Raw genomic sequence first — 17261 nt, 5'->3', positions numbered from 1 at the left:
TGCCAGGCCTCTATTTACCTTCTGCTAAACTTTTGGGATAAATAGTCCCCACCCTGTGCTTTGAGATGAGGAAATCTTGAAGTTTTTCGACTTTTCTAAGCTGTTGTCACTGTGAAAGTGCCATCTCCAAAATCATTTAAACCATAGGGTAATTTTAATCCAGGTTTTCCTTAGAGTAAAACTTTTCCTGAAAGTAAGTGTATTTATTTCATGTTGACGAACAATTTTTTTTTTGGTCTGAGAATTTTATGTTATTCAAAATCCCATACTAAATATATGGATTCATGCCATTTATAAGCCTTTTTTTTTTTTTAAATCATAGAACTAGTCCTTTGACTAGAGCCCCTGAAGAATCACTGGGTTAGCTGACAATGCAGGGGAACCACTCCCAGACACTCCTACTCTTTACCCCGTCCACATACTAAGCTGCTTTGTGAAAGTGTTTAGAAATGGTTCCTCTGCCTGTGTGTATGTTATATGTGTTTTTTCCGAAGTAGACGTAAGTCGCATTACGGCAGTGCTTATTGCTTCTGCTGTCTGCGAGCCCTCCACAGTGACGAGCCAGGACTTCCTACACAGTATGCCTTCCACACTGCTCGAGTGGTGTCTGTAACCCCAGGTTTTGTGAATAGCACATCTCATTTTAAATCTAAAAGTGAACCGCCAATTTCATGCATTTTATGTAGTTGTTTTTGACCATCAGACAAGAGCAGTAATTCCTTTTTGCTTTTAATTGGCACCAGGCAGACATTCTGGCTGATTTTAGATGAAACTCACATAAACTTTAGCTCCCTTTGTCTTTATTCCCCAGGACTCTGAGAGCTTATTACAGTGATAAGCTTGTTTTCAAAGTTGGTACATGGAGATATTTAAATATCTTTGGTGCAACTGTGATTTTTTTTTTTCTATTAAAGTGAAGGATGTGTTCCCTCTCCCAAAGCGCTTGGATGAATCAGCACTAAAATGTTTGCAGTGCAGTTTGCAGTGAAATCTACAACATGCCTTGGGAAGAGCTCAGAAAGGTTGGGCACCGGCTAGAAGGGACCCTCTGCCAGCTGCAGACTGGGGATCCAGCATGTGCTAGGTTTTCACCTCTCAACACTTTGGCCCCACTGAAAAGAATAGAACATAGAGCATAGAGCATGGGGTCTACGTGGTTTTGCTTCTCTTTCTTTTCTATCATTGTCACTTTCTGGGTTGCTAGGCTTGTGGATTGATGTCTAACAGTACCCATTGTGTATTTGTGATTTGCGTTTTGTAATTAAGAGGAACAATGGGAGTCCATTGGGTCTCGTTATATATAATGGTTGGTTTAATTTGTTTCACTTCTATCTTGTTAATTGTAAATTGATCATTAAGATTTGAATTCTAATCTGTCACCAGGGTTGTGGGTTTTGAGGCTAAAGCAATGATCCTGGTTTTAATCACTGATGATGAGAAACAAATTTTACAATTTTGGTACATATTGCAGTTCATATATTTTAACACTGTATTTTATGGTGTTATAAATATTGTTAAATGACTTTTAGTGTAGTTTTACTGTGTGGACTATAATGTATAAATTATATTACTGTTTTGGCAACAGTAGGTATCCAACTGTGTGAGTTTAATTGAAGTAAAGAACACACACCCGGTTGAACTATTTTTTTTTTTCCCGTGCATGTTTAGATGATGTTAGTTTGGGATGCCACAAAAATTATATTATACAGGAAGAAACTGCTATGGCCTCCGTTAATTATTACCAAAAGTTGAATGAGTCTCTAAAAGAATAAAAAATTAAGGGGTCATGTTTTTCCTTAAAAAGCAATCACTGTAATACTAATTATAGTAGTAAAATATTATACTTCATGCAAATGTAATTACACAATATAACTGCTATATAAAAATGCAGAGAGAAGTTCATGCTTCCGTAAAGCCAGAAATTACCTAAATTTTCTATGAAAATGGATTAGAGTCAATTTTCTTTTTATATGATGCTAGGATAGTCATGCCACAAATGTAATCTCAAGCTAACAAAGAAGCTCATAAGTTTACTCTAAACTTTGCAAATGGCTAGTTCTTTCAATGTGTCATGGACTAAAGACAGATAAAAGATAATGAACATATACATGTACCAAATTTTTATTGAACATTAGAAGTTGGTAGGCAAATTACTACTATAAACAAACAAAAAAACATACACATAAAATATGCAAAGCAGAAAAATACTGTAGAAATAAAATACGTGGTAGTAATATGTACTTTACAATTAACATCTATATTTTTGAAATTATATACATAAGATAAACTCAATATCAGGCATTTATTTTCCTGTGACATTACCACCCAGCTAACTGTTGTTGACTTTGGACGTATTTCTTTTCAGTCCTTTTCCATGTGTAGTATATGTGTATGTTACCATACGTTTATATTATGACATCATAGTGTGTGTGTGTGTGTGTGTGTGTAGTTGCATCTTGCTTTTTTATTTAATATTATCTAATGTACACTTTTCTACACCAGTAAATGCTGTGGAAACATAGTTTTAACTGAATCATTTGTGTGCATAGTAATTCATCAAAATTTTAAAATATTTTAAAATGTAATCAATAATCTAATAATAATTTTATACCTAAATCTGAATTTTTTCATGATCTTTTTAGTTGAGATGTCTGAAAGGAGGATTGCTGGTCCAAGACTATGCACCCTTTTAAGGCTGTTAATGTGTATGACTTTGCTTAAGTACTGCACTAAATCCTGCTCAGTATATCTATGTGCATACCAGTATGTGACAAAAAGAAGTGAGAGATTTTTATAAAAAGAAGTGAGAAGCAGTGTGGCACAGTGGGTGGGGCAACCCCTTTAGAGTTGCCAAACAGTGTTGTATCTGGGCTTGGCTAATAACCATTTGGGTGACCTTAGGCAAATCATTAAATTTCATATTTACCCCACAGAGAAAAGGGAATAAACAGTTACCTTGTAGGATTAATTGAGATCATAATGGAAGGATGAATTCCACAACCTGGTATATTATAGGCATATAACAAATGTTTGACTTTTATTAAAGCCAAATTTATCTGCTTTTATTAGGCGTTTCTTTGAATAATAGGGAAATTGAATATTTTCTCAATGTTTATAGACCATTTATGTTTATTCTGTGAATATTTTTCATATCCCTTGTACTTTTTTAATTGGAATTTTGATGAAGAGGGGGGAATAGTGATTTATTATATAATGCTTCTAATATTCATTCATCTCATTTTTTACATCCCCCTTTTTTTTTAACTTTGAAAAATTTGTCCCCACTTCTTTTTGTTTCTTATGAACCTTTTCAGAATCAAAGTGACTTTATTTTTTGTCTTAAATACATGTTCATTGTAAAAATTCAGAAAATAAAGAAAAGGGAAAAAAGAAATTTCTAATCCGGACACCAAGAGATATTATTTTTTTATTTTATAAGATAGAATTACTTTATGCTGATTTTTAATATTTCCCTTTTTTACCAATATGTCATGTTTTAGGTCAATATATATGATTCCCTGGTGGCTCAGACGGTAAAACGTCTGCCCGCAATGCAGGAGACCCAGATTCGATCCCTGGGTTGGGAATATCCCCTGGAGAAGGAAATGGCAACCCACTCCAGTACTCTTAGATAGCCATATTATCAGAATAGCATCTTGATAGTTCTTTTTTCATGTAATGTAACTAATCATCTGTTGATACATTTCTGGGTTAAGTTTTATTATATTAGGTTGCAGAACAAGGTTGGATCTAGAAACAGTGTTACAAGGAGCATTCTCATGAAAACATGTTATTTGTGCATAAAAGCTTTATATTTTTATACTGTAAAATCTATGCTTCCTTCCTGATTTTTCTTTTAGTGACTGTTTTTTTTTTTCTGGGAGAGTACCTGAGAATAGATAAACATTCTTCTGCATTTTTTTCTAATCTGGTTTAAGGGTATTTTGGGTCCTTTAGGAATTTTAGTGCATAGTGCATATTGTGATAGAAAATGCTAACCTTGGAAGAATACTAAATTAACAGCTTTATATAACTGCTCCTAAACTCTTTTATATTGTATGTGATTTTGAAAAGAGAGACAAGTGATTATTTACTTATTTAGACGTTTCAAATATAAGTAAATTGTTATTAGAAAAAGTAAATGTAGATTGAGTTCCTGATCTGAGCTTGAAAATGAAATAATCCTTGCCCTCATGCGTAATCTAGCAAGAAGAATGAGGCGGAGAGCACAGTTCATGGGAATAAATTATAAGTTAATGTATGCATAAAAGCTAGAGGTTTCAAAAAATATGCTAACATATTGAGAACTGCACGCATTAATCAGAACAAGCTTCCTTTGCGATGAAACTTGAACCAAAGTAAAAACAAAATGAGGAATGAGTTGAACTAAAGTGAGAAATTGCTTTTTGCCATGTGAAGCAGTTTGGTCCTTGAAGTAAACTCCTTTAGGAAATCCCAGTCTTTTCCAGGAAAAAAAAAATTAAAAAGGCCATTGCTCCTAATGGAGGAATTCTTTCTTTGGAGGGAAGTAATTTTATATCAAGTGTCTTATGGGTTGGCCAAAAAGTTTGTTTGGGTTTTTCCAAATGAGCCTTTTGGCCAACTCTATATTTAAACTTCAAGAAACAAACTAGTTGTCAACTACTCGTATTTTAATATGCAAGAGTTTTAAGCTTTCAGTTCTAACCTGAGGCAGTGCAGTATGAGGAAACGGTGGAGTGAGAAGTAATGTTTAATTAAAGCAAGGACAAGGATATAATTTTTCTTGGATAGATGTCTTTCTTATCTTCAAATTTTGAGACTTGCAATAGCCACCCAAGACACAGAAGAGGTAGCATATTTCCTGACAGACATCAACCATCATCAAAGTAGATATCTGTAATCCCAAATGAAATTGGTGAAGAATGAAAGAAAATTGCGGGAATGGTACCTGACTTAGCAAATGGAGGAAAAGGAACCTTAAATGTCTGCAGACAAGGTTGCTTGTATGTGAGGCAAGCTGATCTGCTCTGAGGATCCCAGAAAACCTTAGAAGGCAGGAGTGGAACATAGGACTGAAACCAAAGTTGACAGTTCTGCCCCCTACCCCATGCAGCCAGGGGACCATCACTCCTCCACCCAGAAGACTATGGGCTTCCTCTCTGAAGAGATTAAACCAGCAAGCACTGGTTTAAATAGCTGTACTGAAGTTAGAATAGAGGAATTAATTGAAAGTCTACATTCTGAAGGAGACTTGGGCTTGATCTCTGAGTGGGGACAATCCCCTGGAGTAGGAAATGGCAGCCCACTCCAGTATTCTTACCTGGAGAATCCCATGGACAGAGGAGCCTGGGGGGCCCACAGTCCATGCGGTCTCAAAACGTCTGACAAGACTGAGTGACTGAGTACATACAAGCATGTGTGCACTGCCTTCTGAAAGGTGAGAACACCACCCCTCTACTTCCAATCAGCTCCTAGACCACTGACGGTTAGTGTTGTACACAACAAGCAGAAAACTGGAGAATCCTTCCTTTGAGAAACAGAATGGCCGCAGGGGAAGGAATTACAGATACTGATACTATTGGGAATCTCCCATCAGAAAAGATGGCTCACCACTCAATCACTCCACACTAAAGCCCATTCATTTAGAGAAAATATGTATATATATACATGTATGCTCAATCGTGTTCAACTCTTTGAGACCCCATAGACTATAGCCCATTTAGGCACATTTGTCCATGGAATTTTCCAGGTAAGAATACTGGAGTGGGTTGCCATTTCCTTCTCCAGGAAGTCTTCCCCACCCAGAGATCGCACTCATGTCTTTTGTGTCTCCTGCATTGGCAGGCAGATTCTTTACCACTCATGCCCCTTAGGAAGCCCCATATAAATGTACACATGTGTAATCGTAGTATACTCCTTAGATAACAAGGACCGATATTTATGTAGTTGTTGTAACATAAAACTGATTAACTACAACTGAAATAGTAATTACATTGACAATCTAGACATAGGATCAGGGAGCAGAGAACCACCATTTTTAAAAACTATATTATTTTAATCTTGTGTCATTAAATTAGTTACGTCAATTAAACAACTCTTTTTCATAGAAATTAGGCCTGGGGTTGTTCCTGTAACAGCATGGTAGCTTGCCTGTAATAGATACTCAGTAAACATTTGGTAACTTAACAGTAGTCTTTTTAAAAATGGGATTTGATTATCATTTTTCCTTGTTCCTTGAAAAATCTCTCTATTAGAGGAAGTTGTTATTCTTTAATGTGCTACCACTTGAGTTTCTGCAGTGTGTATACCCATCTACTAGGCATTTCGTAATTTTGCAATATTTTATTTTATGTAAAATAATTTTACTGACACATGTTTAAGTGTAAAATTCAAGGAAATGATGAGGTTATACAATAAAAACATGCTCTGGTAACAAAAACCTTTCACATCTGTTATTTCTGTTTACATCTCTTTAGGTCTGAAATAGCTCAGCTCAGTCAAGAAAAGAGGTATACGTATGACAAACTGGAAAAGCTACAGAGAAGAAATGATGAATTAGAGGAACAGTGTGTCCAGCATGGGAGACTACATGAGATAATGAAGCAAAGGTAATAAATACTTTATCATCAACTGCTGTGCCACATAGCGAATGTGTTTGGTTCAAAAACAGAATGGGAATCGCTCTGGGATAAATAGAGTTCATGCTTACTGTGGTACTCAAGGAGCATGCGCAAAATCTAATACTTTATATATTTATGTTTTCTCAATTTAGGTGGTTCTTATTATACACAGAGAGGAGAGCACGTTCCCTCTTCACTATTCTCTAAAGACACAGAAGTATGTTTAATATAGAATACTGTAGGAAAACTATCTACCTTTAAGGTGGAAGTTGGTAAAGTAATATGCAGAAATCTCAAAACTTCTCTTCTAGAAATTAGGTTTTGTATGTTTGTAAGGTTAGGCATGTAATAGCCTAAGAAAATTAGATGTCTTAATCAGAGGTAGTTGCTACTGTTGTTTAGTCACTAAGTTGTGTCCAACTCTTTTGCGACCCCATGGGCTTAGCCCGCCAGGCTCCTCTGTACATGGAATTTCCCAGGTAAGAACACCGGAGCAGACTGCCTTTTCATTCTCCAGGGGATCTTCCTGACCTCAGGATCAAACCCACATCTTCTGCATTGGCAGGCAGATTCTTTACTACTGAGCTACCAGGAAAGCAAATATATATTTATTTCAAATAAAATGTTTTTACTTAAAATTCCCATCTTAATTGTATTATGTAAAATAATTAAATAATTTTAAATTTTCTATGGGTTTCATAAAAGTATATACTTCTGTGAAGGGGATTTTTAGAATCAAAATAAATCTGGAGATACTAAAGCAGACACAGAGGCAATGTAGATGTCCTGAGTGTAGAGGAAGGTTGGGACATCAAGCATTGATCAGGAATTAATTTTGGACAGGAAAGAGTTACTTCCTACACTGCTATATGTGTGGTTGAAAAGAGCATGTGAACTGTTGAGGGCAGGTTTATGGATATGGTGCTGGTAAAGTAAGCTGAGGCCAGAATTTGTTTGCTGTGTATTTATTAGTCAGCTATTTTGTACCAAGTCACTGTAGTTGGCCAGGGAATAGAAAAATAAAAAGGATCTTCACCTCTGCCTCCTTCCCATAGTTGCAAGCTCCCCCTCTATTTGAGCTGGTCGAGGCTGTATGAGCCCAGAGTCCAGGGCAGCCGTGATGCCACCTGCCATCTGGGGTGGGTGACTTGTGGCTGCTCTGTGCCTCCTGAAACCCCAGAAGCAGAAAGGAGGGATGTTCTGGGGGACGGCCACCCTTGGCAGCCTGAGCAGGAGTTGGTTGCCTGGAGGGTTGTTTTCATTTATTTGTTTTGATCTCCTGTTTTCTTGGTTTTGCATAAACCAAAAGTTTTTTGATATGAAATCTGGGGAGTATAGTGATCAAACTTTCCCCATTCCAGAGGTAATTTCTTGACTTGATCTTTCCTCATTAAGAAGAGTAATCAAAATATATACTAAAGTTCCCTGGGTAGTGATGGTCAGAAAAACTGACCGAAAATTACAGGTCATTTCTGCAGTTCTTATGGACAGTGTCAAAATCTATTAAGTGAATGTTTTAGAAGTACTGCAGGGTGGGTTTTAGAAGTCAAAACAGCTTACTGAGAATGCCAATGCATATTTCACGGGCCTCCACGCCTCGCGGAGCTCCTGTGATGCTGCACAGGCACCAGTAGTTTGACTTCCCATGATCTGGGGGAAGGACATTTAGTTCATACTGCATTACCAGTGTTGCACTGACGTCATCTTGCTCTTCAAATACTGCTCTTCTTAATTTTAGCTATAAGATAATCTCAATTTAGTTTCACGATCATTGATTTCACTTGTTGTAAGTTGTTTGCTAACCTCTTATAATGCAATACTTCGTATTTGCAACAGCAGTGTATTATTTTCTCAAGAAATATGCTTCACGTCCTGTATGAGTTGTAATTCAGAAGTGAATCATCCGTCATCTCTTTTGCTAAAGCAAATGTATGTATAATCCCCACCTCCTATCTGTCCATCACCACCACCAGTTTTCTTTAGAGAAGTACTCCTTTGGTGATGAACTGCTTGGGAATCTGTGTGTTTAAATAACTGACAACATAGTTTTTAGAGTAAATTAGCATAATTGATGTGTTATTTTAGATTTATATGCCATTATTTTATAGTATCAAATTGTCATCACTGGTATGTAGTCCATATGTTGCTAGGAAAGAAGCTCATTTCAACTCTGTTTGAAATGTTTCTTTGTTATCACTAGCTTTCATTTTGCTAGACTATGGATTAGGTAGCCTGCCTCCCCTAAGGGGTCTAAAGACAAACAATCTGAGAGTGTTGTGTAGAGGGAAAAAGGAAGCTACACAAACCAGAAACAGCTTAGAAAACGTGACCCTTCCCCGCCCCCAGATTGTACAAAATTTATGTCAATTGGGGTCAGCAAGCAATTTCTTTAAAATCCAATTATTCTATGCGTTATTGGCAAATCCCTAAGAGGACTGGAAGGCATTTTCAGTTACATTTTATTGGGAAGACCTGAAATCAGATGCTTTCCTTCCAGTAACAGAGGAAGTTCTAGCTATAGGAGTTAGATTTTGATCTGAGGGTGAATAAATTATATAAAGCAGGCTGTGCAGTTGCTATAGCTAGAACAAAGCAGACAGCATCATAACTGATCACCTGGGAGGAAATTAAATGAGAAATATACCCAACAAAAGAGAAGGAGGGGAATGTCAGGCTTTTTGGTATAATTCATGCTTCTTAGAATAGGCCCTATATCCAAGGAAGGGGAAAATACTCTTTGACTTATTTCTGTGTGCATGCATGCTCGGTCATGTCTCACTCTTTGCAACCCTTTGGACTGTAACCCGCCAGGCTCCTCTGCCCATGGGATTTTTCAGGCAAAAATAGAGTGGGGCTCAGTCATTTCCAGCTTTTGGGGATCCATGGACTGTAGCCTGCAAGGCTCCTCTGTCCATGGAATTCTCCCGGCAGGAACACTGGAGTGGGTTGTCAAATATTTATTGAGTGCTTATTATATAGCACTGATGTGCTTGGATAAATCTGCTTGTCCTGAAGACATCCTGCCCTTATGGAGCTTCCATTCGTTTAACTACATTCTGGTTCTAGTCCTGTGCTTTTTAATACCTAAAACTGAAAGTAGAGAGACAGTATTGTTGACCTAAAACAATAAAACAGCCAGTTATTTTACTAACAAAATAGGTTAATTTGAGAACAGCAAGGGTATACAATTCAGGACATGTAATCTGTAGCATACCACAGGCAAGTCCAAATAACAAAGGAGAAGAATGTTATTTTCTAGAAAAGGAGTTGGTGGAGCTCTTATTAAACAAAGAGTTCATTGGAGGAAACTGGGAATTTGAAGTAGTGGCTTTTCATTGGCTGAATTGTGACAGTCTCTAAAGGGCCAGGTTGTTGCCTGGCAAAGAGTCTTTTTTTCTTTCTTTCTTTCTTTCTTTCTCTTGCTGGGTTAAAGGAGTAACCTTCTACCTGTTGGAGATACAAAGTATGTCTTTTCCTTTTGGGTTTGGGCTGACTGCAGCCATGAAATTAAAAGACGCTTACTCCTTGGAAGGAAAGTTATGACCAACCTAGATAGCATATTGAAAAGCAGAGACGTTACTTTGCCAACAAAGGTCCATCTAGTCAAGGCTATGGTTTTTCCTGTGGTCATGTATGGATGTGAGAGTTGGACTGTGAAGAAGGCTGAGCGCCAAAAAATTGATGCTTTTGAACTGTGGTGTTGGAGAAGACTCTTGAGAGTCCCTTGGACTGCAAGGAGATCCAACCAGTCCGTTCTGAAGGAGATCAGTCCTGGGATTTCTTTGGAAGGAAGGATGCTAAAGCTGAAACTCCAGTATTTTGGCCACCTCATGTGAAGAGTTGACTCATTGGAAAAGACTCTGATGCTGGGAGGGATTGGGGACAGGAGGAGAAGGGGACGACAGAGGATGAGATGGCTGGATGGCATCACTGACTCCATGGACATGAGTATGAGTGAACTCCAGGAGTTGGTGATGGACAGGGAGGCCTGGCGTGCTGTGATTCATGGGGTCGCAAAGAGTCAGACACGACTGAGCGACTGATCTGATCTGATCTGATCTGGAGTGCTAGGGCTTGAGAGTTCCCCCTACTGGCCTCCCAACTCCATTTTAAATAAGATTTCTATTTACTAATTTTCACAGTATGTACAGTGGTTAAGAGCATGCACCCTAGAAGAAGGCTTTCTTCCTAGATGTGAGGTCAAAAGCAAATTCCTTAAATCATAAATTTAATCTTTCTTATTTCCTAACTTTATCACTTTCATTATCTGAAAAACACTACCTTATTAGGCTGTGATAATGGCCTAAAACAACCCCTGAAAACTCTTTAGAACAGTGTCTGTGTCCACAACGAATTTCCCACTATTAATCATTCAGCATCCTTCATTCAGCATACTTACCAACTCCTTAACAAATACACCAGGTTCTGTTCTAGATTTTGGACATCCAACAGAAACTTGAGAGGCAAAAGTTCTAGAAAGTAGTTTATTTATATTATGGGTTAAATAGGCTATTGTGAAAGCAGTCTGTAAAACAAAATACCGTGTTTACATGATGTTATTTCTAAGGATAAATGCCTTCTGAGTTTTCAACAGCTGATTTATAGAACAACATTTCAGACCATACTTGTGATATGCCTATGATATTCCAAGTGTTTGTGAGCATATGAATGTATGTGTGTGTTTGTTTAGAAAAAAAGAATGTATCTCCATGCTTAAGATCCCTAAAAATGTCTTCCATATATCCAATGTAAGCCTCTCTGAGTCAGTTCCTTCTTTAAAGCCAAATTTATCATTTTGGTTTTATCTTTTAGGTAGATTGAGAACTTTTGATTAGCAATTTTGTTATCCTAACTCTTGTGATTTAAATTGTGATTTATGCTTTCAAATTAAATACAATTCATTTTTCATTTCTGTGATCCCATTTGTTATATTGCTTTTTAAACTTCCAGTAATTTTGAACTTTGTATGTTCAATGTGAAAACTTAAACTAGATTGCTTGGTTTGTGCTATATTTTGTATTTTCTAGCTTATTAATATACCCTGATTTTATTAACATTTATTAAGCATTGAGCATACAAAGGCTTTGGCATAGTCAATAAAGCAGAAATAGATGTTTTTCTGGAACTCTCTTGCTTTTTCCATGATCCAGTGGATGTTGGCAATTTGATCTCTGGTTCCTCTGCCTTTTCTAAAACCAGCTTGAACATCTGGAAGTTCACAGTTCATGTATTGCTGAAGCCTGGCTTGGAAAATTTTAAGCATTATTTTACTAGTGTGTGAGATGAGTGAAATTGTGTGGTAGTTTGAGCATTCTTTGGCAATGCCTTTCTTTGGGATTGGAATGAAAACTGACCTTTTCCAGTCTTGTGGCCACTGCTGAGTTTTCCAAATTTGCTGGCATATTGAGTGCAGCACTTTCACAGCATCATCTTTCAGGATTTGAAATAGCTCAACTGGAATTCCATCACCTCCACTAGCTTTGTTCGTAGTGATGCTTTCTAAGGCCCACTTGACTTCACATTCCAGGATGTCTGGCTCTAGGTGAGTGATCACACCATCATGATTATCTTGGTCATGAAGATCTTTTTTGTACAGTTCTTCTGTGTGTTCTTGCCACCTCTTCTTAATATCTTCTGCTTCTGTTAGGTCCATACCATTTCTGTCCTTTATCAAGCACATCTTTGCATGAAATGTTCCCTTGGTATCTCTAATTTTCTTGAAGAGATCTCTAGTCTTTCCCATTCTATTGTTTCTATTTCCTTGCATTGATTGCTGAGGAAGGCTTTCTTATCTCTCCTTGCTATTCTTTGGAACTCTGCGTTCAAATGGGTATATCTTTCCTTTTCTCCTTTGCTTTTCGCTTCCCTTCTCTTCACAGCTATTTGTAAGGCTTCCTCTGACAGCCATTTTGCTTTTTGGCATTTCTTTTTCTTGGGGATGGTCTTGATTCCTGTCTCTTGTACAATGTCACGAGCCTCCATCCATAGTTCATCAGGCACTCTATCATATCTAGTCCCTTAAATCTATTTCTCACTTCCACTGTATAGTCATAAGGGATTTGATTTAGGTCATACCTGAATGGTCTAGTGGTTTTCCCCACTTTCTTCAATTTAAGTCTGAATTTGGCAATAAGGAGTTCATGATCCGAGCCACAGTCAGCTCCCAGTCTTGTTTTTGCTGACTGTATAGAGCTTTTCCATCTTTGGCTGCAAAGAATATAATCAATCTGATTTTGCTGTGAACCATCTGGTGATGTCCATGTGTAGAGTCTTCTCTTGTGGAAAATTCTGAAAGAGATGGGCATACCAGACCACTTGACCTGCCTTTTGAGAAACCTGTATGCAGGTCAGGAAGCAACAGTTAGAACTAGACATGGAACAACAGACTGGTTCCAAATAGGAAAAGGAGTACATCAAGGCTGTATTGAAGGCAATGGCACCCCACTCCAGTACACTTGCCTGGAAAATCCCATGGATGGAGGAGCCTGGAAGGCTGCAATCCATGGGGTCGCTGAGGGTCAGACACGACTGAGCGACTTCACTTTCACTTTTCCCTTTCATGTATTGGAGAAGGAAATGTCAACCCACTCCAGTGTTCCTGCCTGGAGAATCCCAGGGACGGGGAGCCTGGTGGGCTGCCGTCTCTGGGGTTGCACAGAGTTGGACACGACTGAAGTGACTTAGCTGCAGCAGCCCGGTAGGGGTACATGTCTCCTCTCCTGTTCCCAGTCTTTCTTGTGAGCATCCAGTGGAAGGAAGCCTTTGGAAAAGTGCTAAAGAATGAGTGTGAACTCTTCTTGTCCTCTTGTGTCTGGGGCTCCCAGGAGTTCTAGACAATCACACTAGATGACCACCCTCTTAAAAACTGGTTAAAATGTTGCCTGCTTTCACCTTCCCTCCTTTTATAGTGGCTGTTTCTCTTCCCCATGCTCTGTCAAAGGTAAAACAACTCAAGTGTTTCTGCCTCTCCTCTGAGAGGCACACTGCTTTTTGGAATTTAATTCACCTACTTATTGTCCAACCTCAGCTCTTTGACTGGCTCAAGAACAAATATGGTTTTGTTGACTATCTGACTTTTTTCTCTCATTGTTAGGGTGGGAGTAACATTTTTGTGTGTGTCGCTTTCTGCGTATTAAGAGGGCTTCCCTGGTACCTCAGTGGTAGAGAATCCACCTGCCAATGCAGGAGACACAGGCTCAGTCCCTGGGTCAGGAAGATCTCCTGGAAGAGGAAATGGCAACCCACTCCAGTATACTTGCCCAGAAAATCCCAAGAACAGAGGAGTTTGGTGGGCTACAGTCCATGAGGTCACAAAGAGTCAGACATGACTTAGCGACTAAACAACAACATATTTAGAGAAAGTAAGACTCTCAGAAATTAGACCTGGAAGGGTCTTTCTCTTGAGTCATGTAAAAATGTTTGAAACTTATCCTGAGCACCGTGAGAAGGAGCTGTTAAAGGATTTGAAGCAGGTAGGAGAGTGGGGGTTGGCATTTCTGTGACGTTAACCTTTTAAACATCATGGTATTTATCTCCTACTTGGTGAGCTAGAAGGGCCCCTTCATAGCTTTCTGCTTATCATTTCCCATCTGTAGTTTGTTTCTGATTTTTGAGTTTATTGACTTTTTCACCAGTCATTTTTCTTACACTATCAGACTACTTACATTTCCATGACTTATTATATCTTTTCATACCTGTTTTTGGATGTTTTAATTAACTGGGTAATTTCAACTATGACTTCACCAATCCCTTCACTTCTGCTGTCCCAGAACTTGAGCAAGGATTAAATGCTAATGTATATTTTAGTTGAAACCTAGGACAGTGAGAGTGAGGAAGAGGAAGGAAGGTGAGGCATGGAAGAATGCAAAATCGTGTAAGGCGATGTTACTGTACCGGCAACTGCCTTAAAATAAGCCACAGAGTCACAGCCACACAGGCTGTTTCTGGGCAGGCTGTACAGAGAAACTGCTCCTCCAAATAGCTCACTGGAGGAAGGAAAGGAGAGGGAATTTATCTGCCCCACTTCCATCTCATGTCTCCCATGGGTCCGGAATTTTCATCATGGGAGATAATTCCCCTGTACTTCATATTGCATTTATCAGTCCTTTTAGCTGTTGCTTCAGAAGTCAAATCCTAAATTCTAGAAGTTGGCATGTCACTGGACTCTCAAGTGGCAGGAGGAACCTGAGACTGGAGTTGTATGCAGTGAGCCTCGGGTGGCAGAACCAAGAGGGTTCCATGAACTCAAATAACTCAATAGCAGTAGCAAGGGATTGAGCCCAGGAAAAGATGGCCCTGAGCGAATCTGATATATCTGTCATGGAGAATATTAATAACATTAAATAATGTCAAACTCAAGGCCAGCCCTTGAGAAAACCTTCATTATGTGCATCTCCAATCATTCCAACTGCTTCGCTTCTATTCCCTTCTAGAGCCATCAGTTACCATTCACTGCTTATGAGCATTCTTGCAACCATGTCTTCGTTAAATGTCTCTCATTTCCTTTGCTTCATTCTCCTCATGGAAACTCTACCTTGGCTTCTGCTCTCCAAGCAAGCCTGGGCATCACATTGCCACTGGATGTATAAGAGGCCCCTCAGTACATGCTAACGGACACACAAACCAGAGACAGCTGCTCCATCCTCTCCAAGATCTTGGAGCAATTAGTTTTCCTTTCTATTTCTTTATGTTCTTGTACTTTCCCCATTTGTGCTATAAGATTATTGCAAGCAGGCCTCATGTCTTCTGCGGAAACCCAGCAAATTATAAGGAAAAGAACCCTGGATAAGGAGCAAAAGCTCAGAGTTTGTGGGCCAGCCATGTCACCTGACAATGTATGATCATGGCCAAGCCAAATAAATTCTTTCAGCTTCAATTTCTTCACCCATAAAATGAGGATTGAATACTATGCAGATTAGTAATGGGGATCTAACCAGAACATAGATGTGAAAATATTTGGAAATCATAAGCACTATATAAATATAGTACAGTAATAGTATAGTCAACCGTCGTGCCTGGGGATGTGTGCTCTTTGTGCCCAGCTTTTTGCGAGCCCATGGACTGTAGCCCGCCAGGCTCCTCTGTCCATGGAATTTTCCAGGCAAGAATATTGGAGTAGGTCGCCATTTCCTCCTCTAGGGGATCTTCCTGCCCCAGGGATTGAACTCACATCTCTTGTGTCTCCTGCCTTGGCAGGCAGATTCTTTACCACTGTGCTACCTGGGAAGCCCAGTCAACTGTCTTGTAATCATAGTATTATGGAATCACAGTATTTGTTAGGTAGATGGGACTGTGATCTCTAACACAGCACTACATTTTTGTAATAAAAGAATCTGCAGCAGAGAGGCATTGAGTAATTGAAGTATTGGATCAATTCTATTAAGATAATGTTGTTGTTCAGTCACTAACTCATATCCGACTCTTTGCAACCCCATGGACTGGAGTATACCAGGGTTCCCTGTTCTTCACTATCTCCCAGAGTTTGCTCAAACTCACGTCTACTGAGTCAGTGATGCCATCCAACCATTTCATCCATCTCATTGAGATAATCCTCATCTCCTATTTTTTTAGAGGGGGAAACTGAGTCTCCAAGAGATTATGTGACTTATCCACAGACACTTCACTAATATGTTGCATCTCTAGTCTAAAAATGCAAGGTTATCTAATGCTGGAGCCCATGATTCCATCAGTGTGCTTCAGTACCTCTCCAAGTTTCCCCGAGAAGCCAGCACCTGAGCCAGCCCTGGGCTCCAGGTCTCCGGAGTCCCAGGTCACAAAAGCCCTCCAGCAGATTTTTCCATTCTAAGTCATGAGTGACAGTGTGGCATCTAAGAGTCAACGTCTCCACTAGTGGCTTTCATGTGCTTTAGAAATCTCCCCAGCTTATGGCAAGACTAAATGAGCTTTTAAGAAGATTCATAAATTACTAATAGAGCATGTGGTACATAGTGGTTAAAAACATGCTGTTTCTGGAGCTTCTTGCCTGGATTCTAAGCCCAGCCCCACCAAGGAACAGGCTGTGGATGTTAGGCAAGTCTCTTCACTTCTTGGTGATTCTGTCTCCTCAGGTGTAAAAGGAGGGAAGATGGTTCCCATTGCCTAGTGTTATTCTGAGATCGAAGTGAGCTTAGTGTCTGCTAGTCACATAGGAAACAGTGTATACCTGTGTTAAATAATAAGCTCTTGGATTTTATTTTGCAATTCAGACTTAATAGTGTATCATCATTAAATAAAACAAAATAGAAACACAAAATATTCATAGCAGGTCTTCGTTTAAAACAAAATAAGCTGTACTGATGGCTAGAACTGCAAACATAGCTCACTTTTCTCCCAGAAAACTCTCTGTCTTAGGCTGCTCTAGTGGAATTTTGTTCCGAGGCAGACCTTTTCCACGTGACCTGGGAGGGGCCGTCCCGACAGAGCCCATGACGTCTCAACTCAAAGAAGAGCTGCCGGGTTTTCAGCTCTGAGCAGCTGGGCGCTTGGAGTTGAGGCTGCGTTTGCAGCCCTGTGGGTGGTATTCCTTTCGTGCTCTTTTAGTTCTGTCATGTTGCTCAAAAGATCAGCATCCAGAATCAATAGAACCCGAACTGTGGGATCCCGTGTTGTTTTTGACATTTCTTTGATCATTTTGAACAAAATAACTTCTAAGGTGATTAC

General features: G+C 39.1%; 1 protein-coding gene across 11 annotated transcripts in view; it reads left to right on the top strand.

Moving 5' to 3' along the window:
- The window catches only part of SDCCAG8 (serologically defined colon cancer antigen 8), a 251399-nt gene that overhangs the window by 174721 nt on the left and 59417 nt on the right, over nt 1-17261 (top strand). For all 11 annotated transcript variants that reach the window (XM_027564711.1, XM_027564712.1, XM_027564710.1 and 8 more), the window contains one exon: nt 6459-6590. In XM_027564711.1, the coding sequence (XP_027420512.1) occupies nt 6459-6590 (132 nt within the window). The remainder of the gene's footprint in view (nt 1-6458; nt 6591-17261) is intronic.

The sequence above is a fragment of the Bos indicus x Bos taurus genome, chromosome 16, assembly GCF_003369695.1.
Source record: "Bos indicus x Bos taurus breed Angus x Brahman F1 hybrid chromosome 16, Bos_hybrid_MaternalHap_v2.0, whole genome shotgun sequence".
Lineage (NCBI taxonomy): Eukaryota > Metazoa > Chordata > Mammalia > Artiodactyla > Bovidae > Bos > Bos indicus x Bos taurus.
The sequence above is the reverse complement of the archived record's forward strand: the minus strand, read 5'-3'. Positions and strand labels throughout refer to the sequence as shown.